The 24,775-nt window shown below is 56.9% G+C and overlaps 1 protein-coding gene across 1 annotated transcript in view; it reads left to right on the forward strand.

Moving 5' to 3' along the window:
• The first annotated feature begins 2,565 nt into the window (after nucleotides 1-2,565).
• MYO18B (myosin XVIIIB) overlaps nucleotides 2,566-24,775 on the forward strand; it is a 259,093-nt gene continuing 236,883 nt past the window's right edge. The window contains exons 1-4 of the mRNA XM_075996653.1: nucleotides 2,566-2,726; nucleotides 15,324-15,479; nucleotides 17,452-17,612; nucleotides 22,507-23,745. Of these exons, the coding sequence (XP_075852768.1) occupies nucleotides 15,443-15,479; nucleotides 17,452-17,612; nucleotides 22,507-23,745 (1,437 nt within the window). The 5' untranslated portion in view covers nucleotides 2,566-2,726; nucleotides 15,324-15,442. The remainder of the gene's footprint in view (nucleotides 2,727-15,323; nucleotides 15,480-17,451; nucleotides 17,613-22,506; nucleotides 23,746-24,775) is intronic.

Below are 24,775 nucleotides of genomic sequence, written 5' to 3' on the forward strand. Positions count from 1 at the left end.
ACCTGCTGTCCCTGCTGCCACAGAGATGTGCTGAGAGACCCCCTGGTGCGTGTCACCTTAAGCCACAAGTCCAAGGAGGTGGCGGTCCCCAAAGCCACAGCTGGCTGGGCAGGACTGTCTGCTTGTGGATCCACAGGTCAGGGGCAAGCTGGGTATTTCCTGCCCTTGAACTCTCTGTGTCTCTCTCTCTCACACACACACACATGCACAGTGGTCCCCCTTATCTAAGGGGACACACGTCCCAAGACCCCCCAGTGGATGCCTGAAATCACAGATACATGATTTCAGGCAAACCCTGTATATACTATGTTTTTTTGTCCTATACATACACAACTATGCTAAAATATTTTTATTTATACATTAGGCACAATACAAGATTAGCAACAATAATAATAAAACAATTGTGACAATATACTGTACTGTAATAAAAGTTAATGAATATGGTCTCTCTCTCTCTCTCTCTCTCTCTCTCTCTCTCTCTCTCTCAAAGCATCCCATGTAATGGACTCACCTATTTTGGGGGCAGTAGTTGACCTCAGGTAACTGAAACCTCAGAAAGTGAAACCCACAATGATGGCGGAGTCTATGTATTCCCACAAGGCTCTCCGAGAGCAATGGGGATGAGAAGACCCCAAAATGATAGAGACCAGGTGATAGTACGTCACCACCGTAAACAAGGTGGACTTAATCACCCCGGTGTGTGGCAAGGAGGAGGGGCTTGCAGGAAGGGTGGAGATGACAGTAGAAGGTGATATTCCAAGGAACAGCCCGACAAAGATCCTCTTGGTTTGGACCATCAAAAAAAATTAATGATGGATGGGAGACTGAAGTCAACTACCCCATAAAATGCCACAATCCCTTGGCTATTTTGTGGACCCAGAACCCGTTGACTGAGGGAGAGGCCAAGTCTCCAGGTGGAAGGACAGGCAGCCCCACAGGGAGGGTGTAGATCCCCCTACTCTTTGCCCAAAAGGACCTGCAGCCACTGGACTGTTTGGACGCCCAGTAATAGCACCATGATCTGCTCCATCCATGACGCCATGCTAATTGGATGGGACAAGCCCAAAGTGACCCATTCTCTGGATGCCTTGGTAGGAATGGCTTTCCTCCTACCTAGAGGACACAGCTTGGAGGCTGTGGGGTAAATGCTCAGCGGGGTGACGAAATCTTGCCTACAAGAGCTGTCCTCAGTCAAAGTGGGTGGTCAGAGCTATACTTCATTGTCCTGGGTAGCAAAACTCCACCCACCACAGACAGCAGGCAATAAAGCAAAGATGTGCCTTGTGGGCTCCCCTGGGATAGATGGACAGTTCTCTTCAAGGCAACAAGCCCATTTCTGCATGTCACAGCTGACAGAGAGCCCCAGCCCTGGGCCCAGAGAATCACTGCTTCATGTCCACACCACCATTTAAGACCAACAGCCATGGAGACAGCAGCGACAGAGTCCCAAGCAACAAGTCCCAAGAGATGACATTTCAGGACCCGGCACAAGGTGGGTTCGTGTTTCAATGTCAAACACCCTAGCACTCTATGGAGAAAACAGCTCACTGGGACCTCTTGTCTCCAACTTCTTCACCTGTTGCAGCCTAAATGTCCCATGCCGCTCTCCGCTGGGGCCCCTGGGACCCCTCCTTAATGTCACCTTTACTGTATAGACTCACTTCCAAAGTGAGCTTCTCTTAGTGTCCATGAAGGGGACTTCCCACAGAATGCTAATTCTCAAGACCCAGAAGGAAATGCTTGCTTTGGGAAAACAGTGTTCTATTGCCCTGGGGAAAGATGAACAACAGGTCCCCACGGCCGAGATTCTTAGGGAAGCATCGCGTCATGCTCCAACCATTATGGTCTTTGGAACCAGAGAGACCTGGATTAGCCCCTGACTAGCCGTGTAGACCTGCATGATTTACCTAATCTATCGAACTCCCTACTTTTCTCCTTTCAGGTCATGGACGCAGTGCTTTCCATAGCAATCTGTTCTCTCTGGGGCCAGCACTGCGTGGGGTCGAATCCTGTCTTTCCACCCTGCCTGGAGCAAGTTGGTTAGCCGGTGCGTGCCTCAGTTTTCCCATCTGTAAAATGGAGGTGGGGGGAAAACGCTAACTCCTAGGGCTATCGGAAATATTAAATGAGCTCATGAGAGCCCTCAGGTTGGCGCCCGGTCTGTGATAACCGCCACCTATGATTTAGGCACATTTATGTGAACTGACTGTTTACCAAGAGGCACCAGCGCCCGTTCAAGTTATTTTCTTGGGGAGTCCAAGAAAGCTGTCTGGAAGGCAGGCAGCCGGCCGGCTCTCTCCTTTTACCCTCTCCTGCAGCCTCTCTGGGGGTGGCGTGGGCAGAGGTGGGCGTGTGGGTGTGTGGCCCGCCCTGGGGTGGGGGAATGACGCGTGGGAATGTGCTTGCGTCCAGCACTGTCCCCTCCCTGCTGGGCGCCACCAAATATGTCCATGCTCTCCGCTGCCCTGTCAACGGCCACCCCAGGCTGTCTCCTGCCCAGACCTGGGGCTCACGGGCTAATTTTAGAAATGACTTGTCGACTCAGCTGCTGCTGTCACGTTGGCTCTGGCGGAGGGGAAGGGATGTGTGTGCGTGTGTGCGGACGGCGCTCCTGCCATTTCTCCGTCACCCCTGCCCTCCCGGCCTCCTGAGGCCCCTTCGCTGCCCCCCGGGGACACCTCTCCGGCAGTCTCGGCTCCCGGGACCCGAGGCCACTCGTGGAGAAGGTACTGTGGGGCTGGGTTTTACCTCGGGCACCTTGCCAGCGGGTGGGCACTTTCTGGAATGTGCTTTCGGGGGCCGCGGGGCGGCAGGCCTGTGGTCCCCTGGGCTATTTCGGGCCTTTCTTGTGTCGAGAGCTTCTGAGGCCTCGACCCTTTCCCGGTGGCCTGTGTCGTGTCGCTCACTTCGAAGACGAGGGTGTTTCATAGGATTCCAAACACAGTGCCGGGGCAAGCCATGCTTTGAAGGATCACCCGGTCAGGACACAGCCGCTCATTTTGCAAAAAAAAAACCGCGTGTTCAGAGTCTTGAGTTAACCTCCGCTGTGGAACCTTAGCTGGTGGGCATCAGGGTTTATATTTTTTCTTGACTACCAGAAATTTCTGCTTCACTGGCTTCCAGTTTATGGTCAGGGGCCCAGACTGTTCCCTGCTCACGTTTCCAACCTTATGGAGCACAAGCCTTCATTTTAATGTTTTTTTTTTTTAAATTTCAAATGCAGCATGCGCGAGTGTTGGGGGAAGGGGAATGGAGGTTCATGGCCGGAGGGTTCGATTTCATGGTTTACTCGAGCTGGGAGGAGGGGTTCTGTGTGTGGTGCAGCCGTTAGCAGGCGCTTCTCTGAATGGGGAAGAGCCACAGGTCTCAGTGGCCCCCGTGGCAGGGCAGGGAGGGGGCTCCGCTTTCACATGGACACCCCCCCCCAGGAGTTGTGAAGACCCCGCCAGCCACAGACCTGGGACTGCCACTGCCCTGCAACCCTCCCACGGAGGAGGCTGGGAGGGAGGAGCCCGGTCTGCTCCCAGGCGGCTCCCAGGTACCCAGTCCGGCCTCGGCCTGCCCGCGCGCACAGGGCCTGGAACACCAGGCTGTGGCTCTCGCTCTGTGGCCGTCCAAGAAGATGCCTCCCGTTCAGTGCGCCGGCTCACGGAGGCTGAGTGTCTCGCCAGGGCTCGTCCAGCGGGGTGGTGGTTCTCTCGGCGCTGTCTTTGCTGCCGGCCTGAGTTGCGCTCTCCTGGGTCTGGGCGACATGCCCCGTGTGTGCTGGGGGCGCACACAGGAGAGGGGCCCGTGTGGTCTTGGGTTAAGAATGAGTTCTAGAAAATAACAGTGGAGAGAAGGGAAGGGCAGAGAGAGACAGAGAGAGAAAGGAGGAGGGGGAGGAGGAGGGGGAGGAAGAGGAGGAGGAGGAAGAGGAGGAGGAGGAAGAGGAGGAGGACGAGGAGGAGGAGAGGGAATCTCCCGGTCTCCCAGCTTTTGGGGAGCTGCATGCATATCACCAACAAACAAATATTTGATGCTGTCTGCACACAGGCCTGCTCACCTTGAGTAGCCTGGTTTGGGCTCTGCCAGCTCTGTGACCTTGGACAAGTCCCCTCCCCATCGGGAGCTTGGTTTCTCCTTCTGAACCATGCGGGGCTTGGGTGAGACCATCTCGGGGATCTCTTCCAGAATTCAGCATCCAGGGAGGTGCTTTTCCACGTGTGGGTTGTTGACTTCCTACCCGTCAGACTCACCTGGGTCGGTGGTGAGCTCTTTAAATGCAGATTCCTGGGCCCAATCCCAGCCCTACTGGACAGTCTTGGGAAAGGGGGCCCAGAAATCCGCAGATTTACAACCTCGCCGGTGGCTCTGGTGCCCACCCAAGTTGGAGCACGGCGTTTCTGCTGGTTCAAGCTAACAAAACCACCGGGGGCTATTTGCCAGTAACTCATGGAAGCGTCTCCCAGGCATGGAAAACACGCACGGCACTTTTATAAGGGTCTGACTACTGCAAAGATCTTATTAGCTGGTGTTGCCCTGGGGAAGATCTGGCCCTTCTGTGGCATTTAGGGATGAGAACCCAGGGCCCCAAAGCTAAAGAGAACCACATTGAGCCAACAAAAGATGGAACTCCGGCCGGGAGCCTGCAAGGCCATGGTGAGAGGGCCGTTCCCTGGGCCCTGGCTTGCCTAGTCCTTGGTAGACAAAACAACAGTCTGAAGGGCCCATTGTAAGCAGATGTTTATTAGTTGCTGTGGCCTATAGCATATATTTAATATTTAAACCAAGTGAAATCAAATGATTTGAAACATGGAAGAGGTAGGTTTGAAACCAGTGGTGCCACCACATCCGGCCCCCTTTGTTTCCAGATGGGGAAGCTGAGGCACAGAGAGGGGAAGCAACTTGCTCAATGACACACAGCTCTGCAGTGACAGCGCTGGGCATAGATCAGCCCCCGAGATTAAGGCTGGCACCCAGGGAACCGTGTTAGAAGTAATATCCCAGCCCTCCCCTTTACCCCTGCCTCCAAAAGCTTTTCCAGCATCATCCTCGAAGCTTCGAAGGAAAGGGTTAAATTTCAGCTCCAGTTTCAATGGAGGCCTGGAGCTTGAGTCTCATTCAACAAACAAGGTCCTTGGACATCAGGGCAGATCTGTCTCCCCTCCTCCTCTTCCTCTCTCTCTCTCTCTCTCTCTCTCTCTCTCTCTCTCTGTCTCACACACACAAACACACAGACACACACACACACACACACACACAGAGCCTCATTCAGTCTGAAGGATCCAGAGACACCACCAGCTCATCCGAGTCACCTCCCCTCCCAGGGTGTGACTCACCCAGCTTCGTAATGTTCCCTTTCTGCGCTACCTTTCTCTGTGCGTCTCCCTGGGGATTATTTAAAGAATTGTAGTTTCCGGCAGTGGAGAAAAGATCCCAAAGAATTGGCAAAGTGTGTTCACCAAATCCGTGGCCGGGACCCCTGCTCAGGGCAGCAGGAATTTCAAGATTCTCTGTCCACAGAAGACGAAGTGCATTTTCAGCTGTTCCTGGGCAACCGGCTGGGGTTTGAGTTTCAATTTCACGGAGGGCAGCTGGTTTAGCTGTTGGGTTGAGGGGAGAGAGGGTTGCTCAACAGGATTACATGTCTGACCCAGGCTAAACATTCCTATGAGCTTGGGTGTGAGGTGTTAGCCCCATTTTACAGATGAGGAAGCGGGATTCGGAGGCTTAAGCGGCCCAAGGTGTCATGCAGGGTGAAATGAAACCGGAGCTCAGTACCTCTCTGCTAGACACTGGACTATTCAGTCTAATAAACAGCTCCGACTAAGTAATGCACCATGCAACCCTGTGTCACAGAGAACCAGCCCGGTCACATTGATTACCTCATTTAATGCACCGATCTTCAAGGAGGGTGATGCCGTCCCCAGCTTTGTAGAGGAGGAAATTGAGAATCAGAGAGGCTTAGCGACTTGCTTTCCCTCCTGTGCTTCTGTCAACAATGGGTGGCCCATCTTCTGGGTTCAACGTGACATCTATGTACTGTTCAAAGCAAAGATTATGCTGCCCTTCTCTTCCCTCAGTGTGCCTCCCAATTTGCCATAATTCTTCTAGAGCAGGGTTCTAGACCAGCGTCAGCCTTGGCACTGTGGCATCTTAGGCTGGATAATTCTTTGTCTGTCGTGGGGCTGCCATGGGCTTTGAGGATGTTTAGCGGCACCCTTGGCCCACTGGATGCCTACTGATAGCAACCCCTCTCCACTTGTGACAGCCAAAAATGTTTCCAGGGTGTTGCCAAAAATGTTCATCAGTGGCCACAATTGCCACTTGGTGAGAACCACTGGTCCAGTCCAGTTCCATCCAACAGAACTTTGTGATGATGGAACTCTCCTCTTATGTTTGCTGTCCAACATGGTAGCCACGAGCCACAGGCAGCTATTGAGTGTTCGAAATGTGGCTCGTGCAACTGAGAAGCCAAATGTTTAATGTAATTGTATGATATTTAATGTCAATGCAACTAGCCACATGTGCTAGGGGCTGCTATATTAGACAGAACAGCTCTCGGTAGCAACACGGCAGAGGATAGAAAATTAGCCCTTTGATGGAGCCCTTGAACCCTAAAAGCATTCAGGGAAGTCTCCCAGAAAAGCATCTGATCAGCTTCTTGCTTCACTGTGGCAGGGGAAACACTAGGCTGGAAATGGAAAATACTTGGCACAGGCGCCACCCCTGGCCGTTCCCATGCCAGTGGCAGACATTGCTAGTCGATCACAGAACACTCTCCTATTGAGTTCCAGGCGTAGCTCAGGATCTTCCTTGAAACAGCACTCCAGGCAGCCCCGACTACATCTCTTGTGAGAGAAACTTTACTGGCCATCCCTGCACCAGGCCTCGAGGCTCATCTGCGAGGTCAGTCTAACGTCTTATCGTAAGGGTGGCTGGAGAGGGGAGATGCTCGCTCGAAGGGCTGAAGGCGCCGAGATTTTTCTCTCTAATTTCTCTAAGAAACACCCTCCACGTGATTCGGGGATGGAGGTGCGGGCGGAGGAGTGCTGGCTTTGTGAGCTGATGATATGCAAGGCCTCTGGAGATTTTGATCCGCCTGGGACTCAGCTGGACTCAACTGGAGACACGGCTGCCGCAGAAGGACATGACACATTAATAGCGATCGTGTCAGCAATGGCTCTCACAGGCCCGCGTGTGCCCGGTACTCACACCACCCCGTGCCGCGGGCAAGGCGGGCCGTGCCCCCATCTGACAGACGGCGGCGTTGCATTCCTAAGGAGTTCAACAACAGGGAAAGCGAGGCCCAGGCTTGGATCTGGGACTTCGAGGAGGGACGTCCACCCTCTGGAGGGCAGGAGGCCCACCGTGTTTGCCCAGGCCACCCTCTTGCAGGGGGCAGGTTAGAGAACTCCCAGGGGACAGTGACCATTGTTCCCAAGGACTTGGAAGTGATGCCGCCTGAGAAATGGTCGAAGGCTCCAGATGAGAACATTGGGGGCAGATTCCATAACTGTCATATGGAAAAGGGGTCAACCTGGTTGTCTGTTGCTCCAGAGAGCGGTACTGGGGCCAGCACACGGCTGTCCTGGTGAGGCGGCTCTCTGAGTCGGAGAAAAAGTGTCAGGCCCTGGGGACTGGGAGACAAGGACTCTGGTTCCGCCACTGTTGGAGGCTGTGGGACCATGAAAGAGTCACTTCCCCTGCCTGACCCATGGATGCCAGGTTAGAAGTGGGTTTTATGGCCTCAGAGGACCTTTTGCAGTTCTGGCTCCAGAGAAGAAAAGCAACTAGCGCCAATCCCACATGCCTTCCTTGGTAGTGAGCTCCCTGTCAATGGACATGACCAAGAGGGAACTAATTGACTCTCCATCCAGGAAATTCCTTGTGAACGGGGCTGGGCCTCCGGGGTCTTCCTGCATTTGCATGCCCGTGGCTCTGATGGGGGGCATTCCAGGCTGCCCTCATGCCTGCTGCTCTCTTTCTTCCATTCTTCATCTCACCACTTCCTCTGCTCTGCTCTTCCTTCCTCCCCTTCTCTTCAACATCTTTTCCCTTTCAGCAACCTTCTTGCCCTTGTGTCTCACTCACCCCCTTCCCCTTTCTCATCTTCTAGGATCACGTGTGTTGTTGTGAGTGTGGCTTGAATCCTCAGGTAGCAATAGGCTGTGAGCTGCCCCTGCCCTAATCAAGGGAAGGGATCTGCATGCTGGGCAAAGTCCCTTTATTTTTTATTTTTTTTGAAAATAATTATTTTATTTTATTTTTTTAGAGATGGGGTCTTGCTATGTTGTCCAGGCTGGCCTCAAACTCTTAGGCTTAAGTGATCCTTCCACCTCCACCTCCCAAGTAGCTGGGATTACAGGCGCACACCACAGTGACTTGCCAAAGTCCTTTTCTATTACTGCCTTGCTCTTTGGCCACCAAGCTGAAGTCCTGGGTGGGCTAGGCTGGACCATGTATGAATCGAGAGAGTCCCTTTTGCCAGACTAGCTTATGGATGGCAAATAGATGGCACTTATGCGTCATTCCCTCATTCTCTGCCCAGGGCAGACATTAATAATGGATCAGAGCACTTTTCCATCATGCCCAGATAAAGGCCGAGTCCTTCCCGTCTATCAGAATTGAGATGTGAGTTATTCCTACTTGCCCCCGGGCTGCATGAGTCACGGCCCCACTAGAAAACAGCACACTCCACCGGTATCCTGGAGAGGCTTTTTAAGGAAGGGATTCTCCCAAGAGATGTGCGTGGGGTCAGGGGAACCCACGAAGCACGTTGAAGCCCTTGGGGAGCAGTGGTGGGAGTTCCTTACTGGCCTTGGGCCTGGTGGGGCACGAAAGAGGAAGGGTAACAGCTCAGCAACCGAGTGACAGCTGGGGCTGGAGGGGAGGACCACTCAGAGGGGGCGTTGGCTGTAGACAGAGACGCACAGTCTTTGCTGAAAGTAGGACCCGAGATGGAGCAATCGAGGTAGAGTGGGGACCAAATACCTGGCCTCTAGCTCCTGCTGCACGCAGGGCACCTGGCCTCCGTAGGCGACACTCAGGGGGAATCCAGATGGCAAGAGAGCCAGGGGAAGGGCGGTCAGCCCCTGGGGCACAGAGCATCTTAGCCTGAGCCGCCCTTGGAGAGATCATGCCACGGGGAGGCTGCGGCCGCTGCCTCGATCCCATCGTGCTAACCTCTTCCAGACAGCTCTACTTCTCCGGGACAAGGTGGCTGTGTGGTCAGAGCTCCGGCAGGACACAGACCCTTTGCTCCAGCAGAACCGTGTGATGAGTGTTCAGAAAAGGGACTGGTTCCCAAAGTGGGGGAAGGGTGCCCCGGAACCATTAAGGTCAGGGTCAGCAAAGGACAGCCCACGGGCCAAATCCGACTCTCCACCCTGTTTAAAAAATAAAGTTGTATTGAAACAGCCACGCCCATGCACTGTCACACTGCGTGTGGCTGCTTTCGAGCAGTGAGGACAGAGGTGAGCGGCTGCAGGAGCGAGCTATGGCCCTCAAGGCCCCGAGGGCTGGCTATCTGGCCCCTTACGGGAACGATTTGCTGAGCACCCCCCAACGGACGGTGCAGCGCCGGGGGACTTAGCAAGGGTGGGAGCGGTTACTTCCTCTGGGCCTGGAGTGTCAGGGGAGGGACTTGCAGCCCCAGCAGGAACAGGCAGGGGCGGGGAGGGCGCCCTGCAGGCCCCCTGGGTGGAGGGAGGCAGCCAACCCTCGGCCCCCAGCGCAGGGGAGGCAGCCACAGACGACGCCCTCTGATCTCCCGCCATGGTTGGTTCTCACTCGCTGGACCCACCCGGACGCCGGAAAACCAGGGAGCCCGTGGGAAGAGTCTACGCAGGTCAGCACCTGCAGGCACGGAGCAACGTGGAAGAGGTGGCGGACGAATCCGAAGGGGGTGTTGCCAGTTCTCCGAGCGTCTTTTTACCCCTGCGTGCCTGGCCTCTGGTGACCAACCTCCAGAGACACCAGGTGTCACATCTCAGCTCCGCGATGGTGCTCCCGGTGGCCGACCCCTCTGCCCGCCCCCTGGGACCTCGTGGGCGCCCCAGGTGTGGCGTCAGGCAGGAGGTGCTGCAGCAGGGATGTGGTGGGCGGTGGGCGTGAGTAAGAGCCAGGAAGGGGACAGGAACGTGGCTTTCTCAGAGGCTGCCGCGTGCCAGGCGCAGAGGCGGTCGGCACCGGGGGACCGGCGTGCGACAGCGGCCGTGAGCGCAGCCTTGAAGTCGGACCTCCTGGGTCCAAGAACCGGCCCCGCCGCCCGCTGGCCAAGGGCAAGGCCATTCCCCTCCCTCCGCCTGGGTGGCCTCGAAACGGAGTCACTCAGAGAATCCGAGTCATAGGGTTGTAAATGGCGTGATCGGCTCAAATCTCAGCATGCAGCGACTATCATCAACAGGGGGGACTATCATCAACAGCCTCGGTTTTGTGGCGTCCCCTTCCTCAAGGCGGGGAGGGCGGAGGGCTCAGAGTGGAGCAGAAGGGACAGGGATTTAGGCACCTGGGACAGCCCCACTCCCTCCCGTGTGACCTTGGTCCCATTGGACCTCCCTGCTCCTGGCTAGGCCACACCCGGCACCATGACTAACGCCAGACAGACGCGAAGTAAACACCAGGCCACCCTGAACACCGGCCCTCCCGCTGAGTGGGCCCGCTTGAGCCGGCTCCCCGGGGTTCCACGCCGCCGGGACGCGGGGCGCCCCCAGATTGCCCTGCTCTTACCATCGCTGCTGCAGAACCGAGCGTACGAGTGTGGAGTCACACACACACGGGGCAGCTCTCGCCTCGGCCTTCTTGCTGGGTGACCTCAGGCAAGTGCCTTAACCTCTCTGAGTTGCTGTCTGCTCCCTGGGAGTGATGCCAACCACAGAGTGCCGTTGTGGGACCGAAACGTGACAATGGATTTTAATATAATTACGTTTCCGGCCCAGTGGGAATGAAAGGGTGCCCAAGGCAGTTTGAGTGTAAAGGTCTATCTCAGGGCTTGGTAAAAACATGCTTCTCCCTAAATCTCGGTGAGCCACCTGTGCAGGTGCTGGGCTGGCGTCTCCGGGCCCGTTTGAACCAGAGTCGAGCGGAAATGAAAATCAGGTTGAAAGCAGTCACCAGGGATTGAGCCACCTGCTCAACATGTTGCCGCTCTCCCATTGTGCAGATAAGAAGACTGAGGCCCAGAGAGCCCCCAGGGTCCTGCAGGATGTGAACTTGGGCCCTGAGGACACCATGTGTGGGTGCAGATGGCCCAGAAAGACGCCAGCACCCTCTGCCGCAGACTTGCTGCTCCGTCCCTCCTCGGCCACACCCCTAGCCATTCGCTGGCTCACCGACTCCTCCATTTGACAAATACGTATTGAGAGCTCAGTGTGCGCGAGGCTCCGGGCCTCACGGATGAACGTTCCGGCCCTCGCAGGGGCCAGGCTCTGGTCAGGGCGTGGGGTGGGACTGAGAGCTGTGCCGCAATTTAAATAGGGGGCGAGAACAACAGAGAAGACGACTCCAGGCAAAGGTTTGAAGGAGATGAACCCCCGAGCCACGAAGGAAAAGCACCTGAGGCAGAGGGAACCGCACGTGCAAAGGCCCTGAGGTCAGGAAGTCCCCGGAAGGGCGTGTCCAGGAGGTCAGGGCCACTGCATGGAGAACCAAAGGGGGACGTCGTCAGGGGCCCTAGATAGAGGCTGCCGTAAAGACTCGGGCTTTATTTGGAGACAGGTGACGTCACTGGAGGGCTGGCTGCTACGTCCGGACCGGACATGGCGGAGAAAGTGGGGAATTCTCGAGGGCCCCACGGGGCCACTCCGGCCCTGCGTGTCTATGTGGAAAACGGTCACAAGCTGTCTCTGGCCTTGGGGGTTGCCTTTCTTTCCACCAGCCTCCCTCACCCCAAGGGGAGAATTGAAACTCGACACCGTGAATTCGGAGTGTCTGGGATCCCTCGTGGCTCAAAACAGGGCAGACGGGCAGGTGCGTGCGTCAGGCCTGGACGGGAGCGCGGCGATAAGAACACTCGCTTAAATTAAGGCCTGACAAAGCCTCCCCGGCGGCCTTGGCTCCTGGCCCTGGGTCAGTGGGGCTGGCCCGGGCCTCTGCGGGGCAGGACACAGGCAGCGAGCTCCGCGTGCTCGCCCCCTTGTGCTGGGGTCCTCTGGGCGGGCCGGCAGCCCGGGGGCCAAGGACAGCCCAGACCGAGGCCAGGATTCCCCCTGAAACCTTGAAGCTGAGGGTGATTCTTGGGAGGCAGCCACCACCGAGGCCAGGCCTGGCCAGGAGTGGGGACAGCTGCCGGGCAGACACCTCCCGTCAGACCTGTTCCCAACCGGGGCTTCACACCCTAGGCGTGGAGCCTGTGGGTCACTTGGGGGCCTCTCCTGTGTCACCCAAGGGAATGGGGGGGTGTCTTTCATCCCCTCCCTTCCCCTATCTCCTCTCCTCTGAGATGGGGGCTCACGCCCAGCGCCCCACTTCCCTCCCGGGCCTTTGCAGGCCGGAGAAGCCGCAGCATGGAAATGCTTTCCTTAAGGCATGGACTTGGCAGTTTGCACAGGGACGTGTTTCCCGGGGCTCCCCTTGGGCACGTGGCCCCATCCGAGCTGAAACGGCCCTTCTTGGGTCTTTGGATCTTGAGGTTTGCTCCCCACAAGGCCATGGAGGAGAGCTGGGGTCTGGGCCGGGGATGTGCTGGGGAGTGTCCACCGGCCAGCTCCCCCCACGAAAGCTACAGATCGTAGCGCCTGCCGATGTCTGTGGTGTAAACGCTCCCACGGCCGCTGTCCGCTGCCAACGGGGCGTCGCTGAACGCGGAGCGGGACAGAGAGCACAGCCTTGAAGCCAGGCCCTCTGGGTCTGAACCCCATCCGGGCTCACAGCGGGCACTCGGGAGGGAGGTGACAGTGCTGGCTCCGAAAGGCTAGGGTGCCCAGGCGGCTGTCACCGGATTCGAGGCCGTGCACCTGCCGACGAGGTCTTCTCATGCATGCATGGTCAAGGCCCCGAAGGCAGCTACTTCCCGGCCCATGAGGCCGTATAAATCTCTCGGTCGACGGTTGCTCTGACAGCCAGGCCCGGGGGGCAGGCGTCACTCAGAGGGGGTCAGCGAAGGACACTGCTCGGAGGGCAGGACATTGCCCAGGATGGAGTTGGAAGTGAAAAAAGTCAAAGGAAGAAGAAAGATGCTTGTTCCTCCGCTCAAGACCACTTCTGCTAAGCCCTGGGTGTATTTCCTCCCACTTGACTTTCTACGTGAAGCACTTTGTTATTTGCTCATTTTGGGGCAGTTTTCAAGTGTGCCGGGTACTCTACCTTCTTCACCTTACAGGCTGAGCCGGGCGCCTTCCAGTGTCACCGCCAGAGCCACTCAAACAACCCTTGTGCCCTGCAGGGGGATGGCAAATGACGTAGCCACTTGGGAAAACAGCTTGGCAGCTTCTTAAAAAAAGTCAAATATACAGTTAGACCGTGCAACCTGGCAATTTCACTGGTAGGAATCTACGTAAGAGAAATGAAAACATCTGGGCACACACAACGACTTACGTGACCGTAGCGATGTTATTCATAATGACCTCAAAGTGGAAACAATCCAAATGTCCATTAACTAGTGCGTGAAGTTTTTTTCAAAAAAATATCTATCCGTGCAATGGACTCAGCAAAAAGGAATGAGTTACTGACACACACAATATCATGCTGAACATCAAAACCATTTTGCAAAGTGAAGAATCCAGATGTGAAAGACTAAATGCTGTGCGATTCGGTTTATATCAAATGTCCAGAAAAGGCAAATCTATAGAGACAGAAAGGAGACTGGTGTTTGCCTGGGGCTTGGGGAGGGAACAGCTAGTGACTGTACGTGGACGTAAGTGTCTTTTGGGGGGATGAGGATGTTCTAAAGTTAGGTCGTGGCGACAGTTGCTCAATTCTGCAAACGTATTAAAAACCATCGAATCGGCCGGGCGTGGTGGCTCACGCTTGTAATCCTAGCACTCTGGGAGGCCGAGGCGGGCGGATTGCTCAAGGTCAGGAGTTCAAAACCAGCCTGAGCGAGACCCTGTCTCTACTATAAAAATAGAAAGAAATTAATTGGCCAACTAATATATATATATATAATTAGCCGGGCATGGTGGCGCGTGCCTGTAGTCCCAGCTACTCGGGAGGCTGAGGCAGGAGGATCACTGGAGCCCAGGAGTTTGAGGTTGCTGTGAGCTAGGCTGACGCCACGGCACTCACTCTAGCCTGGGCAACAAAGCGAGACTCTGTCTCAAAAAAAAAAAAAAACCATCGAATTGAACACTCTAACGGGAGACTCTTGTGGCATACAAATGACACCTCAAAGAGGCCATTTAAAAACAATGTTTCCTAAACACCCTTTTCAGTGGACTCATACTATCACTTTTAATTGGATGTGTTCTTCTCTTATTTGACATTCTCTCGTGATCGGATCCCGTGTCTGCTTTTCTGGTGCTGTAAGCAACACGGCAATGGAATTTTCTGGTTTAGGATTACTTCCTCAAATTTAGTTCCCAGCAGAGGGTTTTCTAGGTCAAAATTGTGAAAGTCTGTGAAGCCTGTCAATATGATGACATATCATTTCCCCAGAGTGTGGGACCAATCGAGAGCGGTGGCTTCCCCCCCTCCCCTAATTTGCATGGTCCAACTGTTTTCTTCTCCCTCGGAGAAGAAAACCCCACTGTCCCACGGCGTCAGAAGTCAGAACAGCAGTTCCTCTTGGGGGAGAGTGGCTGGAAGGGGGCAGGAGGGGGGCCCTATGTTTCCGTTTAATTGTCAAATTGAGATATGATTCATATACAGCAAAGCCTTCGATCTGAACTGTTCATCAGGACGAAATTTCGCCTTTGACACACTTGTGCAATCAACCCCCAGATCAAGATACGGCACATTTGCATCGCCCCAGAAAGTTCCTTCCTGCCTCTTCCCAGCCAAAAGCCAAGGGCTCCTCGAACCTCCGATGACAGAGAGTAGATTTGCCTGTTTTTGAACTTCTTATAAATAAAACTACAATTTTTAAAGCCTGGATCAGGGTGCTAGTTTATACATAGGCACGTTCTTTTTGTAGGAGCAACTGAGCTATACGCATAGGATTGTGTATTTTTTTTTTTTAATGCTGTGTGTTGTATCCCGAGGAAAGTTAAAAGTGTGGGGCCAAGAGGAAAGCCATTTCAGGGCACTGTCACTCCTGCAGGGTCAGTGACAGTGGTGGCACCTGTCTGCGGCTGCTCCGCCACGTGGCTTGGTTGATGGCATTGGCAGGGGGCGGAGGGGGCTGTACCTGGAGCTAACCTGTCTCTCTCTTCTCTCCCCCCCCCCGTGTCTCTGTGCGTCAGTCCCGTGTCCCTCCACTCCATGTGCCTCGTGTGTCCATAGACCCTCATTCCGTGCTGTCTGGAGGCGAGCTCCTCTCATCTCATCTCTTCTCATCTCATCTCATCCTCACGGCCTCAGCATGGCCATCTCGTCACGCCTCGCCCTGTGGGAGCAGAAGGAAAGTGCCGCTCGGGGCTGGGGCTGCAGTGGGGGACAAGTCAGGGCCCCCGTGCTCCGGCCCGCCTGCGCTTCCCAGCTTGGCGTTCTTGCTCCACGCCCAGACCCACCTCTGTCCTCTCCCAGCCCGCTGGGTCAGCCGGGGCCTCTGCAACCCAGCTGGGTGACCATGCCCTCCCCCTCCCGTCGCCGCCTGTCTTCCCTGCTGCTGTGGGCAGTGGGGAAGGGACGGCAGACCAGCTGGCCGTCTAGGTCCTCCTTGTGGCCCCTCTGCCAAGCACCGGGGGTCACACGGCGGGGGGGAACATGGGGGGCCGAGAAAGGGCTGTTGGCTGCCAGGCTTATGCTGCAGGGGCGGGCTTCTGTGGCCCCTGCCTCCGGTTTCCATGGAGAACTGGAAACAGCCTCTTCCTCCAACTTACTGCTTTAGCCCCCTTGGTATTTTTTTTTTTTTTTTCTGAGACAGTCTCACTCTGTAGCCCGGGCTAGAGTGCCGTGGCATCAGCCTAGCTCACAGCAACCTCAAACTCCTGGGCTCAAGTGATCCTCCTGCTTCAGCCTCCCGAGTAGCTGGGACTACAGGCATGCACCACCATGCCCGGCTGATTTTTTCTATATATTTTTTAGTTGGCCAATTAATTTCTTTCTATTTATAGTAGAGATGGGGTCTCGCTCTTGCTCAGGCTGGTTTCAAACTCCTGACCTTGAGCGATCTGCCCGCCTCGGCCACCCAGAGTGCTAGGATTACAGGCGAGAGCCACCGCGCCCGGCCTCCCCCTTGGTATTTCTTATGAGATACCAAGGCTGCCTCTTTTCAGGGTGCCTGTTACCTCCCCAGCCCCTCGCCCCACCTTGCGCTTGTGATTAGATGAGTTGGAGGTGTTATCTGTAGGCTGGGTGCCCTCTCCCCTCCCGGCCTGATTGGGGGTGGCGTTGAGGTTAGTGTTGGGAGGGGCAGGGGTCCACCTGCCAAGTGTGACCCCCTCCCGCCTACAGAGAGTGGGGTGAATGCTAGCGCAGCCGTGCACGCCCCTCTTCTCTGCGCCCGGGCCGAGGTCTGCACCCACCGCCTTCACCCCACGGCCTCCGCCTTGTCTCCCCTCCCTTCCTACCCCCACCCCTCCCCCCTGCATCAGCAAGGCTGCAGAGAGCACGTCCTTATTGCACACGCAGAGCCGTACCTTGATAAGGGGCTATTTTAAGCCAGTGTCGAAGCTCTTCCTTATAAAGTGTTAGTGACCTTTTTTTTTCTTCTCACGAGCAGTCACAGTGATGCAAGTTAAAGACACATTCCAGGGGCCCCAGCCGGGACGGGGCCCCAGCCTCCAAGGTTGCTGTAGCCAACAAAAGGGTCTCAGCTGCAACCCAAGTCCAGCCAGCTTCAGCCTGGGCCACATTTCTGGGTGGAAAATGCCAGAACCCAGCCGGCCTCATTTAGCACCCAGTGTGAGGGAGCCCCTGGCCGTCCAGGTCCTGGTTTAAGGACTGTCAAGAAGCCACAGCGCCATGAGTGGGCTGGGGTCACAGGGCTGGATCCTTATATAAGTCACGGCTACAAGGCCTTCCCCATTTAACCATATTAATTGAGTGATTATTCTGTTAACCCCAAGTAGAGGTAGGCAGGAGGACGTGCACGCTTCCCTGTGGTCCATCCCCTTCTGGAAGCCGGACAAGCTCTTTCCGGAGCAAGGTCCTCCCAGAGATGGGTGTGTCCCTATGGCCAGGAAGGGAACCAGCGGCCTCGTGGTCTGAATTCACACCTGAGGAGACTCCGTCTAGGCAGAGATCACCTTTCCGTTTTCCATGCTGCCCTGCTGAGCCTCGCCCGCTTTGCCGTGGCCTCTCGCGCCTGGGCTTGGCCATGTGCGTCCCCCTGGGCCCCTCCCAGACTCCCACTGCAACGCGTTTGAAGGGCCACGTGCCCCCGCTGGTCCACGCACTGAGCTCTCTCCTTTTTTGCTTCTGCTAAACAGATTCGGGAAGAGGATAAGAGCCCCCCACCGTCCTCGCCCCCTCCCCTTTTCTCTGTCATCCCAGGGGGCTTCATTAAGCAACTGGTCCGGGAGACCGAGAAAGAGGCCAAGGAGGCGAGACAGAAGAAACAGGCAGCACTTGCCTCTCCGGAACCAGAGGTAAGTGTCTCCCAGGAAAGGGACCTCATGCCGTTTCATCCCCACCATCCTGTCTCATGGGCCTCCTCTGAGTCACTTGCCTTTGAGTCTTTCTGCCTTTGCTCCTGCTGTCCTGGCTTGGAGGAATGTCCTTTCTTCAACTTGATCTGATGAACTCCTACGCATCCTTCAAAACCCAGCTCAAATAGCACGTCTCTGGAAAGTCTTCCCAGCGCCCCCCTTCCTCTGGTTCCCACTGCACTCTTTGCGCCTGTCTTAACCGTGGTTGGTACAGTCATGACTTGATTATATGAGGTGTCTGACTAGGCATTCCTTAAGAGCAACAACCGTCTCTCTCATTCAGCTCCGTATGGCGAGCGGCTCTCATAGTGACTGTTTGACAAATGTTTGTTGAATGAATGAATGAATGATGTCAGTTGATGGATTATTGGTGAGGATGCTCTCGCTGCTATTTTTTGCAGAAAAGGAAACCTAGATACTGGCTAGGCTGTGTGGTGCATTCACATTCATTTAAGCCGAAAAGATATTCCATTGGCACTTATGGCATAGTTATACGGGCGGTTAAAATCATGAACACTTCCATAGCAGGTGACAATTGGCCATGATCCCAAGCCCCAGCTGCCCTCCAGCTGCTGGGCTCACCCTGGCCCCTCTCCTGAGTCCCTTAGAATGGCCACCATCCAATAACTAAAGGGTTAATGCTTGGCACAGGCGGGAACCTCAGCACCTTCCTCCAGCTGGTGTCCCTTCCGATTGATTGGTGGATGTCCCCCCAAAACCCTCAACTGTTCTGAATGGCACTGCTGGATTGAAGCAGTGGCTGAACACAATGCAGCCCCTGTGCTTTAAGGACTTGCACACTTGTCCCTGGTGGTGGCAGTGCTCTCTCCCTTCTTTCTTCCTCCTCCTTGACCAGGGAACCCAGGCAGGGGGAGCGGGCTGGACAGGAGGAAGGCAGGCTGGCAGCCAGGGAGCTTGGGAGTCACACTGGGTTAGGCAGAGACGGCATTGCCTTGTGTCTCCCCAGCGCCCCGTTGGGGCAAGCTGAAGGCTGCACTGGTTGGGCTGAGAGGTCTGGTGGCCTCAGGGCCTGGTGTGGGTTGAGCCCAGTGGCCGGGGGCCAGGCTCCTCCCCCTGCTTCAGCCTTGGTTTCCCCAGCCAGTCCCACTCACGCCTGCGCCTGTCCGATTTACGACTCCACTGCACCAGAGAAGTCCTCCAGCAGCTGCTCAGCAGCTGTTGAAACACCCCCGCCAAGTCTCTATGGAGGGAGGATGACATGGAGGACAGGCTCTGTTCCAACCCTTCCCTGACCTAAGGCATAAGTGGGGTCCAAAGGGGAGCCCAGTAGGCGGCTAGCAGGTCACGATGAAATGTTGCCGTAGGCTGTTCATCACTAGACGATGCTTACTTTGCTGCTGATGGGCTCGTTAGATGCCCTGTACCGCAGTGGGGGTGGATGGCATTCTACCCATTTATCAGAGGTGGAGACTGAGGCCCAGAGAGGTCAAGTGACTTGCCCAAGGTCAGGAGGCCAGGCAGATGCAGAGCTTGTGTGTTCTCCGCTCTCCGGAGCTGCCTGGAGAAAGACTGTCTGGTGAGTGAGGTGGCGGGGTGGGGGGGGGGTGCCACAGAGGCCGGGCGGGGCGAAGGGTTCCACGAGGCTGTGGCTGATGCTGGCGTCACTGCGAACAAGCTAAGAGGCAGAGCTGAGTCGGTAGGAACAAACTGTCACTGCTGGGGCTGGGGTGGGGACTCGGGGGCAAGACGCAGGATGGACAGGCTGCAGCCCACAACAGGTGGCTGCAGCCCGGGCCAAGATGTCCCCGGGCCTGGAGCAAGGGAGCCTCAGAGAGTGTTCCTGTGGGGCAGCAGGCCCCGGCTGGTTCCTGCCAATTCAATTTTTCTGTCCCGATCAGTAAACAACTCCTTATTCTCTCTCCTCGCCCCAGCGCAACCGCTTCATCAGCTCCTCATTCAATCTTTGCAGTGAGCCACTGGGATCCATCCCATTTTGCAGGAATGGAAAACGAGGCTTGGGGAGGGGAGCTGATTTTCCCGAGGCAAGGAGAAGCTGGAACACCACCAGAGTAGAAAGCGACAGACCTGGAATGTCAAGGAGACCTGGTTTCTAGCTCCGGCCCCACCACTATCTGTGGTTGGCCAAATCCCTCCCGCTCTCTTGACCTCACTTTACTCATCTTTGAAACGGGCCTGCAGAGAGTCTCCTCTGAGCCCCAGCGATTCTATACGTGCCATTCCCTCTATACGCCAGGAAGGGTGCAGGGCTTTGGTGACTGAGAAAGAGAATTCATGGGGTCGGGGGAGGCCGGGGTTGGTTATCTTGTTTGGAGCATGCTCATGCCACTGTCTCCTCTGGGGAGGTTGGTTAAAAATAAGGCACTGACTCACTTTTCCAATTGGTGTAGACAGTGGTGAGATTTGCCAAGTGCAGTCACTCCGCCATCCAAGGCTATGTCCGGCCCGGACGCAGAAGGTCAGACTGCACCACTCAGCCGTGGGCACCGCGGCCACGGTTCTCAGCTCTGGCTGCACATTGGAATCACCCGGAAGCCACAACCCAGACCAACTAAATCAGCCTCTCTGGGAGTAGGGTCAAGACATCCCCATTTTTTCTTAAAGCTCCCCAGGAGATTCCAATAAGCCTTAACAAGGCAAGAAAAAAGCGTGTAATATGTACCAGCTAAGAGCACTGGCTTTGGAGGCAGAGAGGCCTGGTTTTTATCTTGTAGGCCACCTCATATTTCCGCTTCCTTACTTGCAGAATGGGGACAAGTTCAGAAGTTGCCCCTTATTATTGTCCTTATTAAATAGGGTACTGCATGACGGTGCTGGATGGCCCATTGTAAGGGATCTCTAATGATAGCTGTTACTGCGCCATCATTATTACAAAGCTGAAAATGCAGGCTGTGCTAGGGCATGGACCACCTGCAACAGGAGAGAGACACAAATGACAGCTAGAGAGGAGTGCACGGCAGGGTCGTGCCCTGACTGGCAGTGACTGGTGTAGACCAGCAACGGGGCTCAGGGACGTCTTGGATGCGTGGATCAGTTTCTGACTGATTGTTCAGGCAAAGATTTGCAGAGAGGTGCCATCTGAGCTGGGTATAGATGGAGGAGGGGACGTGGAGAGAGGACAGGGCACACCGGGCAGCAAGCTGAGCACACACAGGAGCCTGGGAGCGGGGAAGGGTGGGGGTGGGAGGAGACCCCCAAGGCAGCTGACACGTGGAAAGAAACAGGGCCAGTGGGTCCTGCGGGAGGTCAGGCGCTGCTCGTTGAGGACGTTGAATGTCCAACGGTGGCTTTGAGGGGTTTCTCCTGTAGGCTGCGGTCGGCCATGCAAATCTTTTGGTAGTGTTCAAAGTGACGGGCGGGCAACCAAAGGGACTCCAGCTCAGGGGCTGTGGCACTGGTGCAGGTGAGAGATAGTGGGCCCGGGTTTGGGAAAGGAGACCCAGACGTGAAGCTTTGCAGGGCAGAATCGAGTGCAGGAGGGCGGGAGTCCCAGATCCCCAGGCACCGATCGGAGTCTGCAAGGCCGTGTTGGACCCAGGCGAGGGCGAGTGAGGGTGCCGGGCATCAGGGCAGAGCTGGCCCCCGGGTCTCCTGCCGCAGGAGCAGGGACAAAGCTGACCTTGCGAGCTCCGCAGGCCACCGCCGGGCTGGCGTGAGCATGCAGGACCCAGCAGGGCTGAAAGTGCAAGGCCAGGAAGGGGCCCGCAGAGGAGCCAGCAGCGGAAACCCCGTGTTTAGATCAGGCAGGCGTGGAGGACCGCCGGGCAGGCACCGGGGTGTTGGGCTGGCGCGGGCAGCGTGGTGGGGGCCAGGGCAGCGGTAGCAGCAGCAGCTCCGTTTCATCTCCTGTGATTTCCAAAGTGCTTTTCCACATCTCGGCCTATCAAAGATCGGGATGGGCAGGTCGTATCTGCCTGCACTGAGGGAAATCCAAGGGTCAGGGCCAGGCTTGGTGGCTCACACCCGTAATCCTAGCTCTCTGGGAGGCTGAGGCGGGAGGATCGCTCGAGGTCAGGAGTTTGAAACCAGCCTGAGCAAGAGCAAGACCCCGTTTCTAGAATAAATAGAAACAAATTAGCTGGACAACTAAAAATATATAGAAAAAATTAGCCGGGCATGGTGGAGCATGCCTGTAGTCCCAGCAACTCGGGAGGCTGAGGCAGGAGGATCGCTTGAGTCCAGGAGTTTGAGGTTGCTGTGAGCGAGGCTGACGCCACGGCACTCACTCTAGCCTGGGCAACAAAGCGAGACTCTGTCTCAAACAAAAAACAAACAAAAAAACCCCGAGAGTCAAAGAGGACAGGGCAGAAGATATTGTCCACCCTAGCTCAGCTGAAAAGTGTCACAGCCTAGATGAGAACAGACCCCCTCATGTCAGGCCCTGAGTCCTTTCCTAACACCTTCCTGGTCCAGCAGGAAGGATCAAGGCGGAAACAATGACTGTCACTATAGCAGCTGCTGCTGCCGTGGCTGAGCACGTACTAGGTGCTGGGCTCGGTTTCTCTGTATTAACACAGATCCTCACCTCCGCCCTGCAGGACAGGCCTTTGTGATCCTCATTTTATTGATAAGGACACAGAGAAGGGGAGTCATTTAGCTAAGGCCACACAGCTAGGGAACAGCAGAGCCGGGAGTTGCACTTGGTTCTGTCGGGCTCCCAAATCCACCTTCCTTCCACCCTGCCACTTGGCTTTGAGGCCCTGGGCCAAGGACAGGGTGCCGGGCGTGGCTTGGTGCCTGGCAGATCTTTGGAAGGGTGGACGGAAGGGTGAACGGCTAAATGAATGGATGAAGGCGTGAGTGAATGGCAAGGCCGTCAGGGCAGCTGGGCATGGTCGTGGTCCCTCTCTCCTAGACCCCAGAACTTTCTACCAGCCAAACGAACAGCAAGTCCAGCAGTGGCACCAGCTCTGGAAGCCAGTGGATTTCCCAGGACACCCAGTCAAGCTCTTCTGGGAGCTCAAACATTCCGGGCAAGGACGGCGAGGGTGTGGGCAGCACCAGCCCAGTGGCGATGACCACCGTCAGTGAGGAGAAGGCCCTGGAGCCGGGCTCCGGGGGGACACCGGCCAAAAAGACCCTGCCCTTCAAGAGGGGGGTGAGGAGGGGCGACGTGCTGCTGATGGTGGCCAAGCTGGACCCGGACTCAGCCAAGCCAGAGCAGAGGACCCCTCCCCCTTGCAAGACCGCACCCCCAGCCACAGACCCTGGGGGGGGAAAGAAAGGGGAGACCCCCGGGACGCCTTGTGGACCCCAGGCCGGCACTGAGCATTTGGCCCCGAAAGCTGAGAAGACTCGGACTGGGGGTCTTGGGGGCGCAGACCAAGGGACGGTGCTACTGACAAGAGGCAGGAAGGGCCAAGGCACAATGGGAAGGGGGGATGGGGCTCCCCAGACCAAAGGGCCCACAGGGGCTGAGCCCCAGGGCAAAGACGGGCAGGGCACCAGGCCCGGAGCCCAAAGGCCCAGGGAGGGGGCACAGTCAGGGACAGCAGAGAAGGAAGGAGGGGACCTCCCAAGCACGGTGGAAAAGGGGACCCTCTCTAAGGGTGCGGGGAGTGAAGGGAAGCACGCTGTGCCCCAAATCCAGGCGAGGAAGTGGGGCGGGTTCCTGGGCAGAAGGAGCAGGTGGGATGGTCCCCAGAACCAGAGGAGCAAGGAAGGTGAGCTCCCCAGTGGGGCCGGGGAGAAGGGCGAGTGGCAGAGCGAGGCGGGGGAGGGGAAGGCAGGTGAGCAGGAGGGCGAGAAAGGAGAGGCGGCACAGCCTCAGAGCAGGCCTGGGGAGGCAGGTGGAGCGCGGAGTCCGACAGAGAAGGGCAGTAAGGCCCCGACAGAGAAGGGCGGTAAGGCCCCAGGGGGGGCGGATACAGGGGAGGTGTCGCCTGGGGGGAAGGAGCGCCCAGCGCGGGGAGCCCAGGAGCCCTGTGCCGCAGGGGCGGGTGATGCGGCTGGCGCCCGGCAGGGGGCGCCGGAGGGACCCGGGCAGCCGGCTGCGGAGCGGGACGCAGAAGGGCCTGGGACGGGCGCGGAGACCCCAGTCGGGCCGGACCCGCAGGAGGAGGGTGCGGGAGGCCGCAGCGGAGACGCCGACCAGGTGAGGCGGCTGCAGCCGGGGCTCTCTGGAGAGGGAGGAGGGGAAGAGCTGCCCTGGGGATGGACACGGGGTGGACACGGGGTGGGCATGGGGTGGACACGGGGTGGGCACGGGGTGGACACGGGTGGACAGGGGGTGGGCACGGGGTGGGCACGGGTGGACAGGGGGTGGGCACGGGGTGGACAGGGGGTGGACACGGGGTGGACAGGGGGTGGACATGAGGTGGACAGGGGGTGGACACAAGATGGACACGAGGTGGGCACGGGGTGGACAGGGGAAGGACACGGGGTGGACACGGGTGGACACGGAGTGGACAGAGGATGGACACGGGGTGGACATGTGGTGGACACAGGGTGGACATGGGGTGGACAGGGGATGGACACGGGGTGGACATGGGGTGGACAAGGGGTGGACGGGATGGGCACGGGGTGGACAGCGGATGGACACGGGGTGGACACGGGTGGACAAGGGGTGGACATGGGTGGACACAGGGTGGACAGGATGGGCACGGGGTGGACAGGGGATCAACATGGGGTGGACATGGGTGGACATGGGGTGGACATGGAGTGGACAGGGGGTGGACAGGGGACGGACATGGGGTGGACACGGGGTGGACAGGGGATTGACATGGGGTGGACAGGGGATGGACACGGAATGGACACGGGGTGGACATGGGGTGGACAGGGGATGGGCACGGGGTGGACATGGGTTGACGAAGGGTGGACACAGAGTGGACAGGGGATGGGCACGGGGTGGACACAGGGTGGACAGGAGGTGGACACGGTGTGGACATGGGGTGGACAGGGGATGGACACGGAATGGACACGGGATGGACACGGGGTGGACAGGGAATGGACATGGGGTGAACATGGGGTGGACACAGGGTGGACAGGGGATGGACACGGGGTGGACACGGGCTGGAGAGGGACGTGCAGACGGGTGGCTGGACCAGCGCTTCTTCCTTGCAATCCGAGGCTCCCACCGCCCCGACCCTGGTGGGAGATTCTCCACAAAGTTAGGGAGGCTCCCC

Source organism: Microcebus murinus, chromosome 22 (genome assembly GCF_040939455.1).
Source record: "Microcebus murinus isolate Inina chromosome 22, M.murinus_Inina_mat1.0, whole genome shotgun sequence".
NCBI classification, from domain to species: Eukaryota; Metazoa; Chordata; class Mammalia; order Primates; family Cheirogaleidae; genus Microcebus; species Microcebus murinus.